General features: G+C 49.5%; 1 protein-coding gene across 3 annotated transcripts in view; it reads left to right on the top strand.

Annotated features, from left to right (window-relative positions):
• The window catches only part of LOC137096234 (zinc finger protein ZFP2-like), an 81792-nt gene extending 64067 nt beyond the window's left edge, over positions 1-17725 (top strand). For 2 of the 3 annotated variants that reach the window (XM_067464971.1, XM_067464970.1), the window contains one exon: positions 13643-17725. In XM_067464971.1, coding sequence (XP_067321072.1) covers positions 13917-14885 — 969 coding nt within the window. In that variant the 5' untranslated portion in view covers positions 13643-13916 and the 3' untranslated portion in view covers positions 14886-17725. Of the gene's footprint in view, positions 1-10824; positions 11840-13642 lie in introns of those variants that run through there. The other variant, XM_067464972.1, reaches the window with a different exon arrangement.
• Positions 17726-22128: the final 4403 nt, after the last annotated feature.

The following is a 22128-nucleotide window of genomic DNA, read 5'->3' as shown; positions in this document are numbered from 1 at the left end:
ATTCAGTTTCAATTTGTTAGCTCTCATCCAGTCCGATACAGCAGCCAAGCACCGGTTCAAGGTCTGGACAGCCCCCTTGGGGCAATGATAATCAAATTATTGTCATAGTTTATTTTAACTACAGTATAGATTTTGGGGAAAAGGCTGTGTGTATATGAATAATAAAAAGTGGGAAAGACTGACTTGGGTGAGAAAGAAGGACTGGAATCGTGGAAAAGTTGGAATGGGAAGGAGTGTTTGAAAAAGCGGGAAAGTGAGGTGGAAAGGGGGTCTCTGGAAAAGTGAGAAGCCGTACAAATGTGTGGAATGTGGAAAGAGCTTCAGTCAGAGTGGACATCTGCGTACCCATCAAAGGACCCACACAGGGGAGAAGCCATATAAATGTGTGGAATGTGGAAAGAGCTTCAGTCACAGTGCGATTCTGCGTAGCCATCAAAGGAGCCAGACAGGGGAAAATGCATTAGACAGCAAAGAGCTCACGCACACCTAGAGGAGACCTGCCTGTATGTTTCGAAGGGTCCCAGGTAGACAAAACATTGGAGCGATGGACAGAAAAAGAAGGCTGCCGACTTGCTCTCTATCTGTCATGTGCAGCAGTTTGTGTGGTCTGGCTTGGTTCCTAGCTATATTTTTGGATTACATGAAACTCAAGATTTTACCTGTATGATCACCTTCATACATGATTTGTGAGTAAACTGTTTTATTGTATTATTCTGGTGTTCTCGAGTTGGTTTTTGCTTGCATGTGTTTGGATTTGGCGAGGTTGTATTGTTTTGAATCAGCAGACTGGCCTAAAAAGTTTTAACGACCTTTGCCTGCGTTATTCTCCAGTCTCACTCTTTCTCTCACTCTCTCAGGGAACCCGCTAGCTTTTCGCAGCACTCTGAAGCCGTGTCTTTGCATATTCATGCATTAGCATTATACAAAACTAACAGAATAGATTTCATAAAGTGCTCCTCCTCCTCCTCTTCTCCATAAACTAGATCTCATAAATAAGTTTTAAAAAGATTCCTGAAGGAGAGGGGGAGGGGCCATGTTTACTTCTTTCAGGAGGGAGTTCCACAGGTGGGGAGCGGCCACGGAAAAGACCCCCTCTGCCATCATCACCAGCCACGCTTGAGATGAGGGTGGGACTGAGAAAAGGGCCTCCTCTGCGAACCACAGCGCCCAGGGCGGTTTGTATTTGGAGATGCGGCTTTGTAGATAGTCTGGTCCCGAACTGTTTGGGGCTTCCTGGGTAATGACCAACACTTGTATTTAGCCCAGAAGCAGATAGTGGAACTGCCCTAATGTAGGAGTTGTCCGTTCCCTGTTCGGTGCTCCAGTACCTGGCTGCAGATCTTTGGACCAATTGCAGCTTCTGTACTACCTTCAAAGGCAGCCCCACGTAGAGAGCATTGCCGTAATCCAGACGGGGTGTAACTAAGATGTGTACTACCATGGCCAAATCTGGCGTCTCAGGGTATGGGTGCATTGGCACACAAGTTTTTATTGTGCTCAAGCTTTCCTGGCCACCCCCAATACCTGGGTTTCCAGGGTCAGCGATGAGTCCAGGATCACCCCCAGACTGCGAACTGTGTCTTCAGGGGAGTGTGACTCCATCCAACACCATCTCCACCTATGAACCGACTAGAACATTAAGATCGTCTGGGGAGGCCCTGCTCTCGATCCCGCCTGCGTCACAGGCGCGCCTGGCGGGGACGAGAGACAGGGCCTTCTCAGTGGTGGCCCCTCGGCTATGGAATGCCTTGCCGGCAGACATCAGACAGGCACCTTTGTTGCTGTCGTTTCGGAGAATGGTCAAGACCTGGCTTTACGAACAAGCGTTTGGCTAAGCAATGCAACTAATTAAGGAAGACGGTAAATGGAACATAGGAACGGCGCAACGACTATGAGAACGGATCTGATTTCAACTGAGGCGTTATATATGTTGCTTGTTGATTTGTCCTGTCTGATTGTTAATTGTTGTGGATCGACGTCGTCGATCCTGTTGTTGTATTGCTGTGTTTTAATTGCACTGTAAACCGCATTGAGTCGCCTGTCAAGGGCTGAAAAATGCGGTATAAAAATGAAGCAAATAAATAAATAAATAAATAAACACAGGCTGTCATCCCACACCCTGATCCGTCTCCCAACTGACCAGGAGTATCTCTGTTTTGTCTGGACTTACTCTCAACTTGTGAGCTCTCACCCAGTCCACTTGCTGTCCACTCAGACTCTTCCGAGATCTTTTCCGCGTGTCACTCTGTTGCCGAGCCAGGCACAACCCGTCCTGTCTCTGTGGATTTCCCTTCTTTCTTCCCGAGTGAAGTCTTCTCCTGGTTGGAGTTCATTCTGTGAGTGTTGCCCAGCGTTCTCCTCTGTTGCGGTCACTGTGGATTCTGGTCCTCCTTCTGGAGTCCTCGCTCTCCACCCTTTGGGGCCGATCACTTCCCTCATCACAAACCCACCTCACATTAGCATTCTCTAGCCCATGTTTGACTCTTGTGTTTGCCAGAAGAAGATCATGGGGGACCTTGTCAAAGGCCTTACTATTCTTGTATCATGTCAGAAGCGACATACTGCAAATCCCTTCTGGCGTGAGAGGATTCACCGTCTACAGGGATGTTGCCAGTGGATGCCCAGATGTGTTTCACCTGGGCAACGTCTCTGCAGACAGCAATTTCTCTCACACCAGAAGTGACTTGCAGGGAGGCTTCTCTCATGTCCCCGCAAGCTAGAGCTGATAGATGGGAGCTCACCCCATCTTGCAGGTTCGAACTGGCAACCTTCAGGCCAGCAACTCATCTTTCTGGTCAGCAGTCCAGCCAGCACAAAGGCTTGATCCATTGCACCACTGCGGCTCCACAAAGGCTTTATTGACATCAAGAAATTCCCTCTCACGAGCTTCAACACAGTAGCTTGACTCCTGAGGCCTTCAAATGGGGCTTCTCTCACTGAGGCCTCCTCACACTGAGGCCTTCTCACACTGAGGCCTGCTGAGCTACAGGCACACCTGCTTATATTGACCTGCACCCATGTAACCTTTTCAGAGCTTGACGTACACTTTTGTTACTTAGTTAATGTTAAATATTTCTGATACAGAGAGAGAGAGAGAACAGAAGCCCAACCCAATAAGCAGAGAGGGAAGGAGGGCCAGGCTTGTGGATTGGGTTGAGTAGTCATTGGATGGGAAGGTGTTCCATAGCCGAGGCTGGTTTCTCTCATTTCACCACAAGCTAAAGCTGGCAGACGGGAGTTCATCCCATCTTGTGGATTCAAATTGGCAACCTTCACGTCAGCAGTCCAGCCGGCACAAGGGTCCAGCCCCCTGCTCCACCATAGTTCCATGAAGTCCTGACTGAAATCAAGATATCCTGTAACCAAGACATTCCTCCTAATATTCTGACCACGTCTCTTCTCTCTTCTTGATGCCAGAGAGGCTTTCTCCGATGTCTGGGGGAAGTTCTAGTAAACATTGGAAACGCGAGTATAATGTTGGGACACTTCACCCTATGTGGTGGTCAGGCAAAGAGCCCAGGAATCTTGGGACCGAAAGAGGTGAGGTAGGAAAGGTCGGGATCCTAACGAGAGCAGAGAGTTCCTTGCTGGGGATGCTGGGTGAGGAACTGGGCGAGGGGCCTGGATGAGGGCAGCCCACCCCTCTCTGCCCAGCGATGGGAAGGACCTGCGACTCTGAGGCAATGGGTGCATTGGCACACAAGTTTTTATTGTGCTCAAGCTTTCCTGGCCACCCCCAATACCTGGGTTTCCAGGGTCAGTGATGAGTCCAGGATCACCCCCAGACTGCGAACTGTGTCTTCAGGGGAGTGTGACTCCATCCAACACAGGTGGTCATCCCACACCCTGACCCGCCTCCCAACTGACTAGGAGTATCTCTGTTTTGCCTGGACTTACTCTCAACTTGTGAGCTCTCACCCAGTCCATCCCTGGTGACAGGCACTGGTTCAGGAGCAGGGTGGCATCCTTGGCTTTGGGTGGAAAGGAGTGATAGAGTTGGGTGTCGTCGGCATACATTTGACACCAAACTCCAAAACTCTGGATGATCTCTCCCGGCGGTTTCATGTAAATGTTAGATAGCCTGAGGGAGAACCTTCAACCCTGAGGGACACCCCCGGCCAGGGAGTCGAACAGGAGTCCCCCCCCCCCCCCCAGCACCACCACCTGGGTCTGACCTTCCAGGAAGGACGGCTTGCTATCTGACATTGGTTAGAGGCCTTGCCATCATTGTCTGCATAAGTAATCCACCACCATCCCTGTTGTGTGAAGGTTCCATTGTGTTTGTGAGTATATGAAGAGAAGACCTGTAAATAGTTCTAAGTAGCAAATACATCAAGCCTAAAACTTCCATGGACTTTGGATGAAAGTATATATGACTGTACAATTAATGTTATTGTTTATGGTTTTAGATTGTTGTTATTGTGATATTGTGGCATTGAATTGTTGCCAGTGTTAGCCACTCTGAGTCCACCCTCAGGCGTTGAGAGGAGCGGGGCAGAAATGTTGTCAATAAATAAATAAACGTCAGAACACAAGAGTGTTGATTCCAAGAGATGAGCTACTTTACAAGTCCAGAGGCTGTGACACTGTGACCAGGACTCTGCGGTGTTTTGGGGGTTGGAATGAACTACTTGCCTATGAGACAGTCTGTCCTATTGCAAAGCTGGAGGAGGCCAGGAGAGGATTGCATGCACGTGCCTGCCTAGCAGGGGTGTTGTGCGAGGATTCACCGTCTACAGGGATGTTGCCAGTGGATGCCCAGATGTGTTTCACCTGGGCAACGTCTCTGCAGACAGCAATTTCTCTCACACCAGAAGTGACTTGCAGGGAGGCTTCTCTCATGTTCCTGCAAGCTAGAGCTGATAGACAGGAGCTCACCCCATCTTGCAGGTTCGAACTGGCAACCTCCAGGCTAGCAACCCATCTTTCTGGTCAGCAGTCCAGCCAGCACAAAGGCTTGACCCATTGCGCCAGTGTGGCTCCACAAAGGCCTTAATGACATCAAGAAATTCCCTCTCACGAGCTTCAACACAGTAGCTTTACACCTGAGGCCTTCAAATGGGGCTTCTCTCACTGAGGCCTTCTCACATTGAAGCCTTCTCACACTGAGGCTTCCTCACACTGAGGCCTGCTGAGCTACAGCCACACCTGCTTATATTGAAGTGCATCCATGTAACCTTTTCAGAGCTTGGCTTACACTTTTGTCATTAAGTCTACCTAGTTAATGTTTACTATTTCTGATAGAGAGAGAGAGAGAGACTGAAGGGGAGCAGGACAGAAGCCGAACCCAATAAGCGGAGAGAGTGGGAGGGAGGGCCAGGGTTGGGGACTGGGTTGAGTAGTCCTTGGATGGGAAGGTGTTCCATAGCCGAGGCCGGTTTCTCTCATGTCCCCACAAGCTGAGGCTGGCAGACGGGAGTTCATCCCATCTTGCGGATTCAAACTGGCAACCTTCAGGTCAGCAGTCCAGCCGGCGCAAGGGTCCAACCCCCTGTGCCACCGTGGTTCCATGAAGACCTGACTGAAATCAAGATATCCTGTAACCAAGACATTCCTCCTAATCTTCTGACCACGTCTCTTCTCTCTCCTTGATGCCAGAGAGGCTTCCTCCGATGTCTGGGGGAAGTTCTAGTGAACGTTGGAAACGCGAGAGGAGAATGTGGGGACACTTCACCCCATGTGGTGGTCTTGCCAAGAGCCCAGGAATCTTGGGACTGAAAGAGGTGAGATGGGAAAGGCCGGGATCCTCACGAGAGCAGCAGGGCGTGACTTGCTGGGGATGCTGGGTGAGGGACTGGGCGAGGGGCACGGGTGAGGGCAGCCCACCCCTCTATGCCCAGCGATGGGAAGGACCGGCCACTCTGAGGCAAGCCAGAAGAGGGGCCGAGGGAGGGGCGTGACCCCGTGGAGAGGGACAGGCGGAGGGCGAGGGTCAGGGAGGAGAAGGAGGCCTGGGCTCATCCCAGGAGAGAGAGAGAGACTGGGGGGTCTGGGTCTCTCCTTCCAGCAAAGGTGGAGGGAGGGAGGGATGGGGACACACTCCCACTGGTGGTCCAGGAGAGAGGCCAAGGGGGAGAGGCACAGAATCCTGGAGGTGGAGGAGACCTGGAGGGCCATCACCCAGCCCAACCCCCTTCTGAGACCAAGAAGCAGGACAATCGCATTCAAAGCACTCCCGACAGATGGCCACCCAGCCTCTGCTGAAAAGCCCCCAAAGAAGGAGCCTCCCTCCACCACACTCCCTCCGGGGCAGAGAGTTCCACTGCTGAACAGCTCTCTCCCACAGTCAGGGAGTTCTTCCTCGTGTTCTGGAGGAATCTCCTTCCTTTCCTGTAGTTGGAAGCCATTGTTCTTCCCTTGCGTCCTAGTCTCCAGGGCAGCAGAAAGGAAGCTCGCTCCCTCTGCCTGGAGACTGGTGACGCGCCGAGCGGAGGCCCATTCCCATTGGCGCATCCCGGCAAATGCCCTCCCTCTCGGAGGGGCACAAGAAGGATGGAAGGAAGGGAGGGCGGAGAAAGGGGTTCGAGGGAGTTTCTGCCCGGAGACCGGTGACGTCAATGACGACGGCGAATTCCTATTGGCCGGTGCTTAGCCTTTGGCAGAGAAGGAAGGAGGCTCTATTGTTCCCTACTCCGCAGGGCCGCCAAGAAGCCCCGCCCCTCTCTGGGCACCCAGCCCGCGGCCGCCATGTTTGGTCTTGGCGGTAGCCCAGCGAGAGGGGCCGGCCTCCGTGTCCTAGAGAGGCGAGGGAGGCTCGGGCGAAGCCTTTCCCCGTGAGGAGCTCCTCACTTCCGGAGGAAGGAGGGAGAGAGGGAGGAAGAGGAGGAGCCAAGGGTGGCGTCGGGCCTGTTGACGAGGAGGAGGCCTTCCGGCGAGAGAGAAGCCCGAGTGCGGGGGAGTGAGTGTCCGTGGGGTAGGCCTCGATCCTTTGCGTGGAAGGCCCTTCCTTCCTTCCTTCCTTCCTTCCTTCTGGGCCTGGGCTCCGTCTTCTGGGGGGCGGCCTCTCTCTCTCTCCGGGAAACGCCCCCTTCTCCTCCTCCTCCTCCTCGGCCTCGGAGCCCGCCTCTCCCTCCCTCCCTCCCTGGCTCCCCTTCCTTCCATGCTGCCCACCCCCTTCCCGCCAGGTGAGCGCGGCCTTCTCCACTCCAGAGCGGGCCATCCTTCTCTCTCTCTCTTTCTTTGTTGACCACCTGGATCAGCCGCCCTTCTCTCTCTCTCTCTCTCTCTGTGCCTGGTGGGGTCAGGATGGATGGCCTTTGGGGTCCCCCCAGACTGCCTGGAGTTTCGGAGGAGCTCCCTCCCTCCCTCCCTTCCTCCCTTCCTTCCTTCCTTCCTTCCTTCTTTCTCTGGAGGTTCTAAACCGAGGCTGGATGGCCATCTGTGAGGAGGGATCGGGTGGTGCCTTCCTGCTTGACAGAAGGGGGTGGGGGTGGATGGCCTCGAGGGTCCCGCCGGACTCTCTCCTGCCCTGACCACCCTGGACGGGGGCTCTTTCCTGGGGGTCCAGCGGGGGGGGGGGGCTCCTCCTTCCTTCTCGGGAGGTCTCTCAGCAGAGGCTGGCTGGGCATCTGTCGGGAGGGCTTGTGCTGTGCCCTCCTCCTTCCTGGGCTGGGGGACCTTGGGAGTCTCTTCCAACTCTATGTCACTCCATTGATTCATTTATGACATCTCCCTGCCGCCCTTCTCACCCCAAAAGGAACTCAGAGCCGCTCACAAGATGTATTTACGTACAATATATTATATTATTTGCATTATATATTACTCTATTGTACTATTTATTTATTTATTTATTTATTTCTTGCATTTATTAACCGCCGCTCTCAGCCCGAAGGCGACTCGTGGCGGTGTACAATACAAAAAGACACTTTACAAAGCATTCAAGATGTATTGTAATATCATTAGTAATATTCCATGTTCTATAGTATATATATGTATAACATATTATTATTAATACTAGAATTATGTTGTATTACATTATAATGTTATAAATACTATATGTATACACAATATGTCACATTATATTATATTATGCCCATAGTACAATATCAGTATTAAATATGACTCTATTGTACTAGACCATTGTATTGTAATATCATTAGTAATATTACATGTCCTATAAAATATATATATTTATAATATCATGTTACTATTATTAGGATTGTATTGTATTACATTATAATAGAATCATAGAATCAAAGAGTTGGAAGAGACCTCATGGACCATCATCCAATCCAACCCCATTCTGCCAAGAAGCAGGAATATTGCATTCAAATCACCCCTGACAGATGGCCATCCAGCCTCTGTTTAAAAGCTTCCATATTATATGTATACACAATATATTATATTATTATATTGTTAGGATTATATTGTATTACATTATAATATTATAAATATTATATGTATACACAACATATTATATTATATTATTCGCATACCACAGGAGTCAAGGTGGGACTGTCGCGGTTGGTGCCCTGCGGTGATCTTGGGGGCGAGAGGGCAGTGCCAAAGGGGCCTCCCCCCCCCTCCCTCCCTCCCCCCTCCCTCAGGCAGGCACTCACTCGGCAGCCCTTCATTCCTCCCCCTTGGAGGCCCCCTCTCTCCCCTCCTTCCTTCCTTCCCTGCCCAAAGCAGACCCTTCAAGGAGGGGGAGGGAGGGGGTTGGCCCCGAGGAAGGAGGCTGATGGAGGGGGGAAGGAGGGAGAGAGACCCTTCCCCCAATTAGGGGGCCAGGGCGAAGAGTGAGGCCCGCCTGGTGTGCCCACAGAGAGGAGACAGGGAGAGGCTGGCCTTCCACGCTCTTCAAGGGAAAAATTGGGAGCAATGTCGCTGGAACCGAGGCTCACGGGACTGGCTTTGCCCAGCTTGGAATTCTGAAGCCTCGGCCTGGATCCGCACTTCCCTCTCTCATAGAATCAAAGAATCATAGAATCAAAGAGTGGGAAGAGACCTCCTGGGCCATCCAGTCCAACCCCATTCTGCCAAGAAGCAGGAATATTGCATTCAAAGCACCCCTGACAGATGGCCATCCAGCCTCTGTTTCAAAGCTTCCAAAGAAGGAGCCTCCACCACACTCCCTCCGGGGCAGAGAGTTCCACTGTTGAACGGCTCTCACAGTCAGGAAGTTCTTCCTCATGTTCAGATGGAATCTCCTCTCTCATGATTAATCCATTCAGAATTTCCAGTGGTTTCATAACTTTTGTACCTTCAGCCAACATCTTCTTATGTTGTTTTCCTTTCTCCATTTTAGGCGGTTTCAACTGAACGCTGGATTTCTTCTTTAAGCGCTTTTATCGAATCGATGTCGCGATTTGGTAAGTTTTCAAATGAATGCCTTTTGCTCTTATATTTGGCAATGTTTCAGGAGGATGTTTGATGTGAGCTGTGCTGACTTCTCTTGGATTCAAGGCCACGCTGAAACCCCTTCCTCCTTTCCTTCCTCTTTTCTCTCTGATCCAGAAAATGACAAATCAAGATGGCGCTGAGACTGGGCCTCTTTCGTCACAAGGAGAACGGCACTTTTATCTTCTGTTTCAAAAAATCAAGCTTTCCCATTCAGTCTTGTTTCTCCTCCTCTTCCTTCCTTCCTTCCTTTCTGTGTTCTGGGTTATCTCTTTGTTTATATCGGTTAGATATCCCTGCTCGTATGCAATAGGTTGGCAGGGTATTATATCGTTATGCTCAAATACTTGCCGGTAGAGAGTCACTCCTTCGTTGTCTCCTTTCCTCCTCTAAATAGTCTTTGATTCCAGAAGGAGATTTTGAGGGAAGGGGATCAGGTTGGGAAAGTGGGTTCGGGGTTGGTAGTAGAGCTGAAAACACCTGCAACGATGATGTGCATGCATGTCTCTCCTCCTTGCTTCCCCCCAATGGGGATCCATCTAGGGCAGTGATTCTCAACCTGGGGGTCCCCAGATGTTTTGGCCTTCGACTCCCAGAAATCTTAACAGCTGGTCTAGGAGTTGTAGGCCAAAACACCTGGACGGACACAGGTTGAGAACCACTGATCTAGGGAGCTGCAATCCCCCAGGAGACCCTCAAAACATCACGGTTTCCCCCATCTACACCACTGTTGCCCAGTTTGCAAAGGTCCGCACTTCTCCTTGGCTTATTGATGTGTAGCCAGGTGAACTCCTGCCCTCATTCTGAGCTCGTTGGAGGAACTACTCTTGCTAACGACTACGGACAGAGCCTTTCATCATTCAGTCTCCCGCCATTCCTAAACCGGAAGTCCAAGTTGAGGTCTTTGAATATTGATTGTTTCTAATTAGACATCCATACATCAATCATGTTTGCCAAATTGGATGCTCTGAGGAAGGCCACGTGACTTGCAGAACTGGTGCCACACGTGGGGTCAAGCCGGGTTGCGTTCTGGCCAAGTCATGTTCTCGTTATGGAATTGCGCAAGGGGGAGGAGCTTCCGGGGCTCCTTTCTCCCCCGTTTTTTGAGCTGTCAGGATGAAACTTGCTTCAATGGGAGAGCACATTGACCACTGTTAGCCCCCCCCCCCCCAAGTTTGAGAACGTTCATCTCATTCACTGATTTTGGTGAATTCTAACCAACATAAACTTAACAATACTATTTCATTGGAAGACCCCAGAGGCCATCCAGTCCAGCCCCCCTCTGCCAGGAAGGAAAAGCACACTCAAACCACCCCAACAGATGCCCATTCATTTATTTATGACATTTATAGCCCTCCTTCTCACCCTGAAGGAGACTCATTCAGTCTTTGAAATAACAACAACAACAGCAGTAATAGAAAACCTGTTGGGTAAACTTTGGAGTTCCTGCCTCTCAGCGTGGCTTTCCTCACAGCGTTGATTCAACCCCCAACAACCCCTTTTCATCTCTTAATCCCTTTAGAGAACGAACACGGGTTTTCCCCCAGCACGACTTTTAGGGAGGAGTAGGAGGTGGCACAAGGCAGTCAGGGGAATTCTGGGAAATGTAGTTTGTGGAAGGCTCCGCCCTAAACTACATTTCCCAGAACTCTGCTCACTTCCTGTGTTGATGCCTCAATGTGAATGTGGGCCAGGGACCCCTCTCTGCCTCTGATGAACGAAGGAATGGCAGGGATGGGCGGGCTGGATCCGTCCCCCCGGAAGAAGAGCGGAGAAGAGGGACCCGGGGATGGGCAGCCCTTCCCAACACCAGCCTTTCTCCCCATCTGAAGATCCAAGTTCTGTTCCTCCCCCATTGAGGAGGGGGCCGTGAAGGGGGCATGTGGGAGGGAAGAAGGAGGGGCCCCAAAGGAGGCCCCAATGATCCTCTTGGAGGGGGAAGAGGAGGGGGGGGTCCTTGATTCAGACCAGGGAGGGAAGGGGAAAGGAAGACCCCCCCCCCATCCAAAGGACTGACTCTGAGGCATTAGGCGTCATGCTCTCCATGTGGAATCTGCCCATGTCCTGCCTGACAGAAAGCCAGCTTGATCTGGATGAAGGGATATCATTTCTGTGGAGGTCCAGTTTGGCAGCAAGGGAATGGATTGCGCTTTTGACCACAGAAGGAACAATATATTTGGGGGCCTTGTTTTTCTAAAAATTCTAGGCAACTGTACGGATTGCAGAGGGTTCATTTCCCCCTTTGCCCCTCCTTGTCCCCCTGCGTGCTTTCTGCCAGTCCCTTTGCCCTGCTCCGGTGCCTCTTCCGTGCGAGGCCAGGCATCGTGGACCCTCCGTGCCTAATCTGGCCATGCCAGGGGTCAAAGGGGATGGTCGCAAGGGTCGGCAAAGGCCAAAGGGGTTCAGAAGGCAAAGGCCCAGCCTTGCAATGTACAGAGTTATCTCATCATCACCTCTATCCCGCTTTCTCTCTCTTCAAAGGAGACTCATCCCAGGAAAGGTAAGCAGTCCCAACCCATCACCTTGTTGGCAGTTAGAGCCGTAGTCCAGGTGTTGCTGAAGCCGGACTCAGAGCTGGCTGTACTCCCAGGAGACTGATTTGCATTGTCCCATAGTTATAGGCAATAGCATCCTTTGGCATTTCTCCCAGGGTTGCTACAGTCTCAGCAGCACCCTGATAGTTAACCATTAACAGAGGCTGGAAGCCAGCCTGCAAAGCCTTTGCTGCTATTGGCTTGGAAAAGTGTCTTTTTGGTCTAGAGACCGCCCTTTTTCCTGGGGATGAGATCTCCATTTTGAGAAGCTCTCCTGCCTTCTTCAGTATAGCAAAGGTCTCAGATGGGGTCAAGCCAGGCCAGCTCAGACAAGCGATCGTAAGTACTTACCCTCTTGCCTTTGAAACTGGGACTGAGTTTAGATAGGGAAAGGCCTGCTCTTTCTAAAAATAGCAGCTCAGCACCAGGGCAGAGAATATTCCAGGATTTTTCTGCCATTGGAGGAAGTTAACCCAGCAGCTGAAGGGAAAGGTAAGAAAGGAACATCCACAGGAATTCACAAGTTGACTGTATTTGTAACCTCAACAAGCTGTGCCAAGTCTGTCAAGGACTTTGAGAAAATAAAAATCTTGTTTGATGTTCAAATCTGGAGTGGCCTTAGTTGCTGGGCATTCCGAGCTTCTTGAGATCAAGAAAGAAGCACATCATAGATTCCACTTTAGAGTGTCTGGCTGTGACGGCACAAGCCCTCTCCAAAACTAGGAGGCAAAGTGGGCCCCGCAATCTGCAGTTATTGTGAGGAGAAAGCCATGGTGCTTGTGGATGTGATCAATAAACTCTCTGGTTAATTGGGGGACCATTTGCCTGGTGGCACAAGCTATGCAATGTCCTGCTTAGGAAACAAGCCTGGCACTCCCCAGGTGACAGTCCCAGCTCACCTGGCAGGTGATCCTCAATAAAACCCCTGCAAATGGGCTCCAAGGGCCAAAGAGGGGCCTGTAGTGGATGCGGTGAACTGGATGGCTTCCCTCCTGCCCCTTGAGCCATAGCACAAATGTCATCTTTGGCACTGGGGGCCCATTCATCCAGCCACCCATCCATCTCTACACAGGCTCTCTCGTGACTGCCTTCCACCCTGTGCTTCTGCATCCCTATCTCCATTTTTGTGCTCTCAGTGTCGAAGTTTGCAATTTCCTTTGTTTTTCTCCTTGCATTTGTTCTGCCTGATGTTTCATGCCTTTGTGGTATAGGTTTTGTAAGAATGCAATATGTCAAGGAAGTTTATGGCCAAACGTGCTCTCAGTGTCTCCAGGTGCCTTGCTTTAGAAACGTGGAGCAGGGATCATGCTGCCGGGAAAGAGAGGAGTAGGAACATATTTTTTCCTGAGTTGGAAGAAATGAAGTCTTTTTCTCCCATGACGGATCACTTGGGATGGTCTGCCCATAGAGGTGGTGACTCAGGTTCTGAGTTGGGATGTGAGAAAGTGGGATCTAGGCAGGAAACGCTTTGCAACCTGAGCCCTTTCTATGCTGACCATATTTATAGAGCTCTTCCTTTACAAAGATTGGATTGCAATATTAACAATCTCATGCAGAGAATCTTGGGCCACTTTCCCTTTGCAGGGCTTGCTCTTTGTTGGGCAAGTGTTAAAGTACCTCTCAGCAGGCAAAGACTCTCCTCAATAGGACCGCTCTTTCTCCCTTCTTCTCCGGCATTGGCTACAATGCTAAGCCATTGTTCTTATTGTTCAATGAGATAATTCTGTGCTCTTGATCCTGATAAGATTTTCCTCTCATTTCTCTGGCAGGTAACCTCTGAATGAACCTTGAGAAGAACACTTCCCTTTGTCTTAGGTCAGGAATGAAATTACGCAGCACTCACAAGAAATAAGTTGGAGAAGTTATATTTCGAGCTACATAGCTGTGTATTCAAGGAGGAAAGGGAGGATTGTGCTGTAAACAGTGGGGCTTGGTAATTTATTTATTCAAATGGACTAGAGCAATACAAAGACTGAGAAGAGGAAATCAGGAGAACATATTTATGACCTTCTGGCATAATATTAGAATCATAAATGTAAAAGAATGGAAAATCTCAATTCCTTCTCAAAATCACACACAGGGGAGAAGCGACATAACTGTATGGAATGTGGGAAATGTTTCACTGCGAGAAGTTCTCTTACTACACATCAACGAACTCACACAGGAGAGAGGCCATATAAATGCGTGGAATGTGGAAAGAGCTTCAGTCAGAGTGGGAATCTGCACTCCCATCAAAGGACCCACACAGGGGAGAAGCCACATACATGCATGGAATGTGGAAAGAGCTTCAGTGAAAGTGGACATCTGCGTACCCATCAAAAGACCCACACAGGGGAGAAGCCACATAAATGCATGGAATGTGGAAAGAGCTTCAGTGAAAGTGGGACTCTGCGTAAGCATCAAAGGATCCACACAGGAGAGAAGCCACATAAATGCATGGAATGTGGAAAGAGCTTCAGTCGGAGTGGACATCTGCATATCCATCAAAGAACCCACACAGGGGAGAAGCCACATAAATGCATGGAATGTGGAAAGAGCTTCAGTCAGAGTGAACATCTGCATATCCATCAAAGAACCCACACAGGGGAGAAACCACATAAATGCATGGAATGTGGAAAGAGCTTCAGTCACAGTGGAGATCTGCGTACCCATCAAAGGATCCACACAGGGGAGAAGCCACATAAATGCATGGAATGTGGAAAGAGCTTCAGTCAGAGTGGAAGTCTGCGTTACCATCAAAGGATCCACACAGGGGAGAAACCACATAAATGCATGGAATGTGGAAAGAGCTTCAGACAGAGTGGAGATCTGCGTACCCATCAAAGGATCCACACAGGGGAGAAACCACATAAATGCATTGAATGTGGAAAGAGCTTCAGTCAGAGTGGATGTCTGCGTACCCATCAAAGAACCCACACAGGGGAGAAGCCACATAAATGCATGGAATGTGGAAAGAGCTTCATTCAGAGTGGACATCTGAGTATCCATCAAAGAACCCACACAGGGGAGTAGCTACATGTCCTATATACTTGAGGATAAGCTGACCGAATATAAGACGAGGCACCTAATTTAGCACAAAAGCTGGGAAAACTTATTGACTTCAGTATAAGCTGAGGGTGGGAAATGCAGCAGCTCTTGGTCAATTTCAAGAATTGAAATAAAAATAGATACCAATAAAATTACAATAATTGAGGCATCTATAGGTTAAAAATATTTCTGAATATTTGCATAAAACGGTAATTTGAGATAAGACTGGCGAACTCTGATTAAATCATTATTCTAACCTTCTTCAGTGTAAATGTGCTTACGTATCCTTCCAATAATAATAAATAGGGTAAAATATTAAATGTATTATTAATAATAAATAGGGTAAAATAATAAATGTAATAATATTTATTTATTGTGTCATCTGCCACCAGAACATTGTATTACATTCATTCACTCCCCGGGGAGATTAGATCGGCGACTTCCCTCTTGTCATTTAGAAAAGAATTGAAAACTTGGATGTGGGACCAGGAGGCATTGGGACGTCCTGGCAGCTAGAGGAAGGACCTGGATGATGGACAGGAATGGACTGAGCGGAATGGATTTGTGGAACTCTGAACACTGAGCGTGAGATTAGTTTACTGATTGTGTTATGTACTGATGATTTTAACCTGTTAATGGTTTAATTGCTGTTTTGTATGCATGTATAGTTGACATCGGCATCGAATTGTGCCTTCTTTGTAAGCCGCCCTGAGTCCCCCCTCGGGGGTGAGAAGGGCGGGGTATAAGTAATCGAAATAAATAAATAAAAATACATTTCTAGCAGAACAAAACAAACAAACAGATTTAAAAAACCACACATTTTGCAAACTTGGTAGCTGATTAAATGTCCTTTGAGCCATACCTGGCCCCTTGGAGTGCCTCTGGTGTTGCCGCAAGAAGGTCCTCCATTGTGCATGTGGCAGGGCTCAGGGTGCATTGCAGCAGGTGGTCAGTGGTTGGCTCTCCTCCGCACTCGCATGTCGTGGATTCCACTTTGTGGCCCCATTTCCTAAGGTTGGCTCTGCATCTCGTGGTGCCAGAGCGCAGTCTGTTCAGCGCCTTCCAAGTCGCCCAGTCAGAAATTCTGTGTGCCCAAGGGGGAGTCTCTCATTTGGTATCAGCCATTGGTTGAGGTGCTGGGTTTGAGCCTGCCACTTTTGGACTCTCGCTTGCTGAGGTGTTTCAGCGAGTCTCTGTAGATCTTAGAAAACTATTTCTTGATTTAAGTCATTGACGTGCTGGCTGATACCCAAACGGGATGAGCTGGAGATGTCTCTGCCTTGGTCCTTTCACTCTTGGCTGCTCCTTCCCGGCGGATGTCAGGTGGTGCAATACCGGCTAAGCAGTGTAATTTCTCCAGTGGTGTAGGGCACAGATGATGGACAGGAATTGACTGAACGGAATGGATTTATGGAACTCTGAACACTGAGCGTGAGATTAGTTTACTGATTGTGTTATGTACTGATGATAATGCGGCATGTCTCATGAAGAGCCACATCCACTGTTTGAGCGTGGTGAGATGTGTTCCACACTGGGCATGCGTACTCAGCAGCAGAGTAGCATAGCGCAAGGGCAGATGTCTTCACTGTGTCTGGTTGTGATCCCCAGGTTGTGTAATAATAAGAACAATAAATAGAGTAAAATAATAAATGTAATAATAATAAATAGATAAAAATAATACATAATATTAACACAATAAAATAAATGTAATAGTGATAGAGTAAAATGATAAATGATATAATAATAGAATACAATTTTAACTACAGTATATATTTTGGGGGAAATGCTGTGTGTATATGAATAATAAAAAGTGGGGAAGACTGACTTGGGAAGGGGGTGAGAAAGAAGGACTGGAATCAAGGAAAAGTTGGAAAGGGAAGGAGTGTTTGGAAAAGTGGGAAAGTGAGGTGGAAAGGAGTCTCTGGAAAAGTAAGACAGAATGGGATAGGAAGGGGGCAACTAGAAAAGGGGAAGACTGGGGTGGGAAACGTGTGTGGGAAAAGTGGGGGGAAGACTGAGGTAGGGAGGGAGGAAGGCGTTGTCTGTCCCATCCAAGGAGGGACCAAGTCTTGGGTCGCCTCTTCCTCCTCCTCCTCCTCCTCCTCTTCCCTTGAGTCCTGGCCATGGACATACAAATAAGACATCCCCTGAAAATTAGCCATAGCGTGTCTTCATGAAAAAGAATATAAGACAGTGTCTTATTTCTGGGGAAACACGGAGAGAGCAACTTTATTTACTAGGACGCAATGGAGACATGGCTTCAAACCACAAGGCAGGAGATTCCACCTGAACATGAGGAAGAACTTCCTGACTGTGAGAGCTGTTCAGCAGTGGAACTCTCTGCCCCGGAGGGAATGTGGTGGAGACTCCTTCTTTGGAAGCTTTTAAACAGGCTAGATAGCCATCTGCCAGGGGTGCTTTGAATGCAATTTTCCAGCTTCTTGGCAGAAAGGGGCTGGACTGGATGATGGCCCACAAGGTCTCTCCCAACTCAAGGATTCTATGGGACCCACTAACAATTCACTACTTGTAACAACGAGGGGACATTTGTTTATTGTGAGTTTTAGGAATGGGTTTACTCTATTTAGAAACGGAAGAGTGAATAGAGAACAGCATTTAAAGTGAATGAATACAGATTAAAATTGGCATGAGGCAAGAGTTGTGTTGATCCGTTGTTCTATTAGTTTTGTTGTTATTGTGTAGGTGTGTGTTCTTCAGTCTTTCATGTTTGTTAAGGATTCCTTTTTTAAAATCCCAAAATTGTAATTTGTATAAACATGCTTTTCTTTCTTGCCTTTGAATAAAAATTATTTTGAAAAACCAGAGTGTGATGTGGCAGCCACAAAGGCCAATGTGATCCCAGGCTGTGCCAAGAGGAGACGTGGTGTCTTCGTCCAAGGAAGTCACGGCCTCCTTTCTCCTGCTTTGCTCAGACCTCACCTGCAATCGCTCTGTCTCCCGTTCTGGGCAGCACAACCCAAGGCGGACATTGACAAGCCAGAATATCTCCAGAGACGGGCTGTAGGGAATGTCTGAAAAGAGCTGGGTGTGTTTAGCTTAGAGCAGTGGGTCTCACCCTGTGGGTCTCTCCCCAGGTGTTGCGGCCTACAACTCCCAGAACTCCCAGCCAGTTGACCAGTTGTGAGGATTTTTGGGAGGTGAAGGCCAAAACGCATCTGGGGAGAGACCCACAGGGTGAGAAGAGAAGGAAGGGCTTCTTCCTCGGCAGGGAGAGGAGGGCGGCCACAGAATGGTTTTTGGGGTTCATGTGACCTCCTGACTGTGGTGTAGAAAAAGATGGATAGGAATGCATGGCGCTTACCTCCAGTGTGTAATGAGACAGTTCTTAATAGACACGTGTTCACAGCACAACAATCTCAAGGGTTAAGACAACAGAGAAGATGGCGTGACAGGGACGGAATCTGGAGAGAAGGGTGGGAGCGGCTTGTATGTGCCCGTCCTTCTCTGCCATGCGGCTTGCTCTCTGCCATTGGTTAGAGGCTGTAACGAAATAGCTAATTATAATGTACGTTTTGAAAATGTTGATTAATGTTACGATGTAAGTGCAGGCCAGCTGATGTGTCGCCTGAGCTGAGGCGTTGCCATAGCGACGGAACCGGCTGTGAGAATGTGTCCAAGTGAGAGAAGCCAAAGGGGCGGAGCTAACTGCCACTCGGCCGGGGCAGGCGTTTGGAAAGAGTGCGTTTCTTTTAGTCAGCGGACAAGAGTGGAAGTTGGGTTCTGGTGTGTGGAGACCCTGAACCCGGGGGTTTAAGTCCTCAGCCTGCGTGTTTACAGAGTCAGTTGGGCCTCTTTAAATTAGGAATTGGCTCGTGAGCTCAGGGGAAAGCGGAAGGGAGAAAAAGGCAAGTGAGTGAATCCTTAAATAAATATCTCCTTGATCAGTTCTTTATAATCAAGACTCATGTCCATTTACTGAGAAGAAGATTTACCTCAGAAGAAGGCGGCTGAAGATATTGGAAGAAAGGATCCTGGTTGGGGTCATAATGAGTTCCTCATTTTTGTAAAAAAGTGCCTCCAGTAAAAACATTTTAAACGTCAAACCTCGGCTCCACGCACCACCACAACTTCAGTCTCCTCGTTGCCCTGGTTATTTATTTGTTTCAAACACTTTTACCCTGCCCTTCTCAACCCCGGGGGGGGGGGGGGACGGGACTCAGGGCAGCTTCCAATTGGCAACAATTCAATGCCGCATAATAAAATACAAAACAGTTAAAAGCATAAACATTAAGACATAAAGATTAAAACAGTATACTTAAAGTCCATTGCGCTATTACCAGTCTGGTGGCCTTTTAAATAGCCGTATACTATGACTGAGTACTCCGTTTAACGTACCCATAAACCACTCCCAAGCCATAGTCAACATTGTCAGTTGTCCTTTTAACCTAATTGCCCGAAGATCCGCTCCCACATCCCACATATTTACCTTCTTTCTAAAGGTGAGGAAGGATGAGGGAGAATGTAACACGAGCATCTGCTTGTCCAGTTTTGATGGATTCATTTCAGTTGGTGAGACCCGAGGATGTGGACAAGATACTTGGAGGAATGAGGCCGACCACGTGCATCCTAGACCTCTGCCCATCCTGGCTTCTAAAGGAGGCCAGAGGGGGATTGGCCGAGTGGGTGAAGGTGGTGGTTAATGCCTCCATTAGGGAAGGCAACATTCCAGCGAGCTTAAAACAAGCTGTAATAAAACCGCTGTTGAAGAAACCATCACTGGGCCCCACTCAATTCGTCAACTATCGGCCTGTTTCTAATCTTCCCGTTTTGGGCAAAGTCCTGGAACGTGTGGTGGCCTCACAACTCCAGGTATTCTTGGAAGAGACGGATTATCTGGATCCAGCACAGTCTGGCTTTAGACCGGGACATGGAACTGAGACAGCCTTGGTCGCCTTAGTTGATGATCTATGCCGGGAGCTGGACAGGGGGAGTGTGTCCCTCTTGGTTCTGCTGGACCTCTCAGCAGCCTTTGATACTGCCTCGCCGGAATGGGCCTGGGGGGCACCGTTTTACAGTGGCTCCGGTCCTTTCTCGAGGGTCGCACACAGAAGGTGTTATTTGTCTTGTGGGGTTCCTCAGGGATCAATACTGTCTCCCATGTTGTTCAACATCTACATTAAGCCGCTGGGGGAGATCATCCGGAGTTTTGGGGTGCGGTGTCATCTGTACGCAGATGACGTCCAACTCTGTCACTCCGTCTCACCCGCTACTAAGGAGGCTGTCCAGGTCCTGAACCGGAGCTTGGCCGCTGTGACAGTCTGGATGAGGGTGAACAAATTGAAACTGAATCCAGCCAAGAGAGAGGTCCTCCTGGTCAGTCGCAAGGCCAAACAGGGCATAGGGTTACAGCCTGTGCTGGACGGGGTCACACTCCCCCTGAAGACGCAGGTTCGCAGCTTGGGAGCGATCCTGGACTCATCGCTGAGCCTGGAACCCCAGGTCTCGGTGGTGGCCAGGGGAGCTTTTGCACCAGCTGCGCCCTTACCTTGGGAAGTCTGATTGGCCACGGTAGTCCACACTCTGGTTACATCCCGTATAAACTACTGCAACACTCTCTACATGGGGTTGCCTTTGAAGATGGCTCGGAAGCTTCAACTAGTCCAACGAACGGCAGCCAGATTGTTAACAGGAGCGGCGCACAGGGAGCATACAACCCCCTTGTTGCGCCAGCCCCACTGGCTGCCAGTTTGCTACCGGGCCCAATTCAAAGTGCTGGCTTTGGCCTATAAAGCCCTAAACGGTTCTGGCCCAACTTACCTGTCCGAACGTATGTTCCCTTACGAACCACTGAGGACTTAAAGATCAGTAAATAAACAAACAAATAAATAAAATGGGCTGAATTGAGCAGAACTGGGTAGGAATCGTGTCTCCCATCCCACCCCAGTGTTGCTGGACGGCAGTCCCCAGTATCCCTGTCTTTCTGTGTGGGAAGGGTGGATGGGAGTTGGAGTGCAGAACATCTGGAGGGCATCAGGATTCCCGCTCACCCTGGGGGTCCGTCCGTCCGTCTCCTCCCCAGCCGCCCCCTCCTCTCCTCCTGCCAGGCCGAGGGCCTCCCACCCTGAGCTTCTGCCTCCCTTTCTCTGATTTCTTGGTGTCAGTGGAGGAGTTTGCATTTCCCTTTCTTTTTCTCTTTGCATTTGTCCTGCCTGAGGTTTCACACTTTTCTGGTCTAGGTTTTGTAAGGACGTATATGTCTAGGAACTTTGCTGCCCAATGTGCTCTCAGTGTCTCCAGGTGCCTTGCTTTAGAAACGTGGGGCAGGGATCACGCTGCAGGGAAAGAGTGGGTCAGGAAAACGTATTTTCCTGAGTTGGAAGACTACACAAGACAATGATGTATTTTTCTCCCAAGACGGATCACTCTGCCCATACAGGTGGTCACTCAAGTTCGGAGTTGGGATGTGAGGAAGCGGATCTAGAGTTAAAACACTTCACACAGTAGCTTGACACCTGAGGCCTTCCAGCTGGGTTCTCTCACACTGAGGCCTTCTCTCACTGAGGCCTTCTCACCAATGATATCGAGCTCTTTTTGGGGGGCTTTCCCAGCGAGGAAGGCCCCAGAAGACCGCAAAGGGGGTCTTTGACCTTGGTGAGCTGCCAGCAAAAGCCAATCCAAAGCGCAAAATATTAAGAATTAGTCCCACCAGAGGCTGAAGAGGTATCCAGCGACCGAAGCGTTTATTTCTGCGATTCAGCTGAAAAGGATGCGTTACAGGGATATTTCCACCATAAGCATAACATTACAGTGATTTTTTGGCATATTTATACAGACAGAACAAAGGAAAAACAGTTTGAAACTTCCGCCCGCCTTCCTTCAGCTGGCTTTGCCCTGATTGGCTGGCCCTGGAACAGCTGGGAGGAGGCTTGGCTGCATGTCCCGCCTCTCAACCAACCAGCGGGCGCTGCTGCCTCCAGGGGGCCAATCGGAGCCTCCCTAGCGCCTCCGAAGATGGTCCAATCAGCAGCCCGGAGGCGGGACATGGCTAGACAGCTCAGAGGGGGCGGAATGCCCGGGAGGCATCCTGCCAGCTGATTTCCGAGCCTTTGTGTCTGTCAAGGGGTGGCAGACAGGGGGGACAAAGGATTTCCTGATTTCTGATTGCAGATGCGTATAGACATGAAAAGGGGCTATTGGTGGCATTTGGATCTCAAAACTCTGTGGACAAGGGGACCCTTAATCACAAAGGAGCTTACACAAATACCAT

Source organism: Anolis sagrei, chromosome 2, assembly GCF_037176765.1.
Source record: "Anolis sagrei isolate rAnoSag1 chromosome 2, rAnoSag1.mat, whole genome shotgun sequence".
Taxonomy (NCBI): Eukaryota; Metazoa; Chordata; class Lepidosauria; order Squamata; family Dactyloidae; genus Anolis; species Anolis sagrei.
Note: the sequence above shows the minus strand (reverse complement) of the source record. Positions and strands in the feature narration are given on the sequence as shown.